The sequence below is a fragment of the Myotis davidii genome, unplaced genomic scaffold, assembly GCF_000327345.1.
Source record: "Myotis davidii unplaced genomic scaffold, ASM32734v1 scaffold100, whole genome shotgun sequence".
In the NCBI taxonomy this organism is placed as follows: domain Eukaryota; kingdom Metazoa; phylum Chordata; class Mammalia; order Chiroptera; family Vespertilionidae; genus Myotis; species Myotis davidii.
In genome coordinates this window covers 1,221,567-1,224,107 of record NW_006292691.1, presented here as the reverse complement: position 1 = coordinate 1,224,107, position 2,541 = coordinate 1,221,567, and the positions used below count along the sequence as shown (strand labels likewise).

The 2,541-nt window shown below is 61.7% G+C and overlaps 1 protein-coding gene across 1 annotated transcript in view; it reads right to left on the bottom strand.

Annotated features, from left to right (window-relative positions):
• Nucleotides 1-2,541, bottom strand: part of CACNA1H (calcium voltage-gated channel subunit alpha1 H) — a gene marked incomplete at its 3' end in the record, with an annotated part of 31,259 nt that overhangs the window by 22,263 nt on the left and 6,455 nt on the right. The window contains 4 exon segments of the mRNA XM_015565595.1: nucleotides 1-272; nucleotides 1,480-1,572; nucleotides 1,783-2,101; nucleotides 2,446-2,541. The exon segment at nucleotides 2,446-2,541 is cut by the window's right edge and continues 3 nt beyond it. Coding sequence (XP_015421081.1) covers nucleotides 1-272; nucleotides 1,480-1,572; nucleotides 1,783-2,101; nucleotides 2,446-2,541 — 780 coding nt within the window.

Here is a 2,541-nt window from a genome sequence, read left to right as displayed (position 1 = left end):
GGGCTGCTGGGCTCCACCTTCTGGCACCAGCGGCTCTGCCAGCGCGCATAGAGGCGCAGGCTGCGCCGCTTGACCTTGCGGCAGATGTGGCCCACGTACTTGAGCAGCTCCTCATAGCAGCTGCCTGGCTCTGAGAAGCTGGCCAGCGTGCTGTCGTCGGACAGGTAGCGGGCGCGCTGCTCCCGCATCAGCTGGTTCTCCCGCTGCTTCGTCTCTGAGAACTGCGTAGCGATCACCACCAGGCACAGGTTGATCATGAAGAAGGAGCCCACCTGTGGCGGGCGGGCGGTGTTGAGCCTTCCGGCAGCCCATCCAGAGCCTCGCTCACCAGGCTGTGTGCCCCAGGGAACTGGGGAAGAGGGGACACGGAGACCCATCTGCCCCGGAGGCCAGGCAGTGGCTGTGGTTTCTATTCAACAGTGAGTCCCTGATGAGAGAAATACTGAGGCCTACTGTGTGCCGCCCATTCCCGGGGCCGGGAGTGTGGCCTTGAGTGTGGCCAGCGGGCGCCCCATGATGGGTGGGGTCCCTTCTGACTTGATGCTGCGCCAGCACCTGGGACAGGCGGTTCACAGTAGGTGCTTCTCATCTACTTGTGGACAGAGGGAGGCCACGGGGGACCCTCCTCCTCAGGTCTGTCCCTGACGAGACCCTCTAGACCAGCGGTTCTCAACCTTCTGGCCCTTTAAATACAGTTCCTCACGTTGTGACCCAACCATAAAATTATTTTCGTTGCTACTTCATAACTGTAATGTTGCTACTGTTATGAATCGTCATGTAAATATCTGATATGCAGGATGGTCTCAGGCGACCCCTGTGAAAGGGTCGTTCGACCGCCAAAGGGGTCGTGACCCACAGCTTGAGAACCGCTGCTCTAGACTATGGCCACCCTGCCCTTTCCTCCCGGCCTTCCTCTGTGACATGGTCACCGTGTGACACTCTCTCCTGCTCATGGCAATTATCTGAGACATCTGCCTATTGTGTTCACTCCTGGGTCCTCGCAGACCTGCCCGGATCAAGCGAGGGCCACACGCGGGGCCACGCGCACTGTGGAAGGCCCTGCCTGGGAGCTCGTGTACACGTGCGGAGTCCTGATGCTTCTGCAACCTTCAGACAGAACCTGGCTGTGGAGAGCCGGGGGCGCTGCCTGAGGACTCCTGGAGGGGGGCTCTCTCTCCCGCCCACACTGGCTTCTGTCCTTCCGCACCTCCACTTCCTCCCACTGGGGGCTGCACAGAGCCCTGGGTCTCTGCTGCTCCACCTCATAGCTCCGCCAATGCTGGGAGCCACGAGGGACAGCAAAGGCTGGGAGGGTGCATGTTGGCGGCATAAATGGACCCTGGGGCCAGAACGACATCCCTAAGGAGCTAAGGGTCTGAGATTAGTTGTCATGACTCAGAGGCACCTCCACCCTCCAACACCCACGGCTGTGAAAGTCCTGCCCAGCCAACCGGGACACGTCCCGCGCCCTGTACTCACGATGATGAGCAGAATGAAGTAGATAAAGTTGTAGAAGGAGTGGGCGTCCATGACGTAGTACATGATGTCCACCCAGCCCTCCAGCGTGATCACCTGTTGAGGGGGGCAGCTGGCTGGACACACAGATGGCCCCGGGAGGGTGGCACTGGGAGGGCGGCAGGCCTGTGTTCCCTTAGGGTCTGGCTGAGGGGCTGGTAGGGCAAGCAAGCCCTGCCTGGGCACCCCCTCCCCAGGGCATGCTCAGCACCCAACATGGTGGGCAAACAAAGGCCACAGGCCACACAGTCAAGAGCCCGTGCCCACCTGGAAGATGGCGATCCAGGCGTAGCCGATGTTGTCGAAGTTGATGGCGCCGTTGTGGGGGTTGGAGTCGCCGGAGCGGCAGACGTTGTAGTACTGGTTCCAGTTGATGCAGGCGTTGTGGCTGGTGCTGCCCATGCCCTCGGCCTGCAGCTGCCCGTAGGCCTCCCAGCCCAGCGTGCACTCCACGCGCAGCTCACGGCGGCTGGGGATGTGCGAGCACTTCTGCATGCCGTTGTCTCGGCGCGAGGAGCAGATGAAGGGGTTCTCGTCGCCCTCCTCTGTCTGGTAGTACGGCCGCAGGAAGGTGAGGTTGTTGTTCCTGGGGGCAGGCGGCCCGGTGAGGGGCACGGGGAGGGAGAGAGGGAAATGGAGGGGGAGGGGGAGGGGTAGACAGTGGGAAAAACAAAGAAACAATGAGAGAAAGGGGGCGAGCAAACAGATAGAGAAAGACAGACAGACAATGAGAGACAGTAACAGACGTAAAAACAAAGATTAGAGATCCAGAACCCAGGTCCCAGCCGGAGGTCCTCCAGGAAGGGTGTGCCCCTGGGGCCGGTGCCAAGGCACCTGCTGGGGGCAGGGCTGGGGAGGCGCCTCCGTGGGCAGGTGGCTCCGAAGAGCCTGCGGGGGCCCGACGTACTGGGGGGTGGAGGGGGCTCGCACCTGACGAAGGCGCTGTCCAGGAAGCAGCGGTTGCGCAGCAGGCCGGCCCACAGCTGGACGCCCACGATGCCGAAGATGAAGAAGACGAAGAAGCAG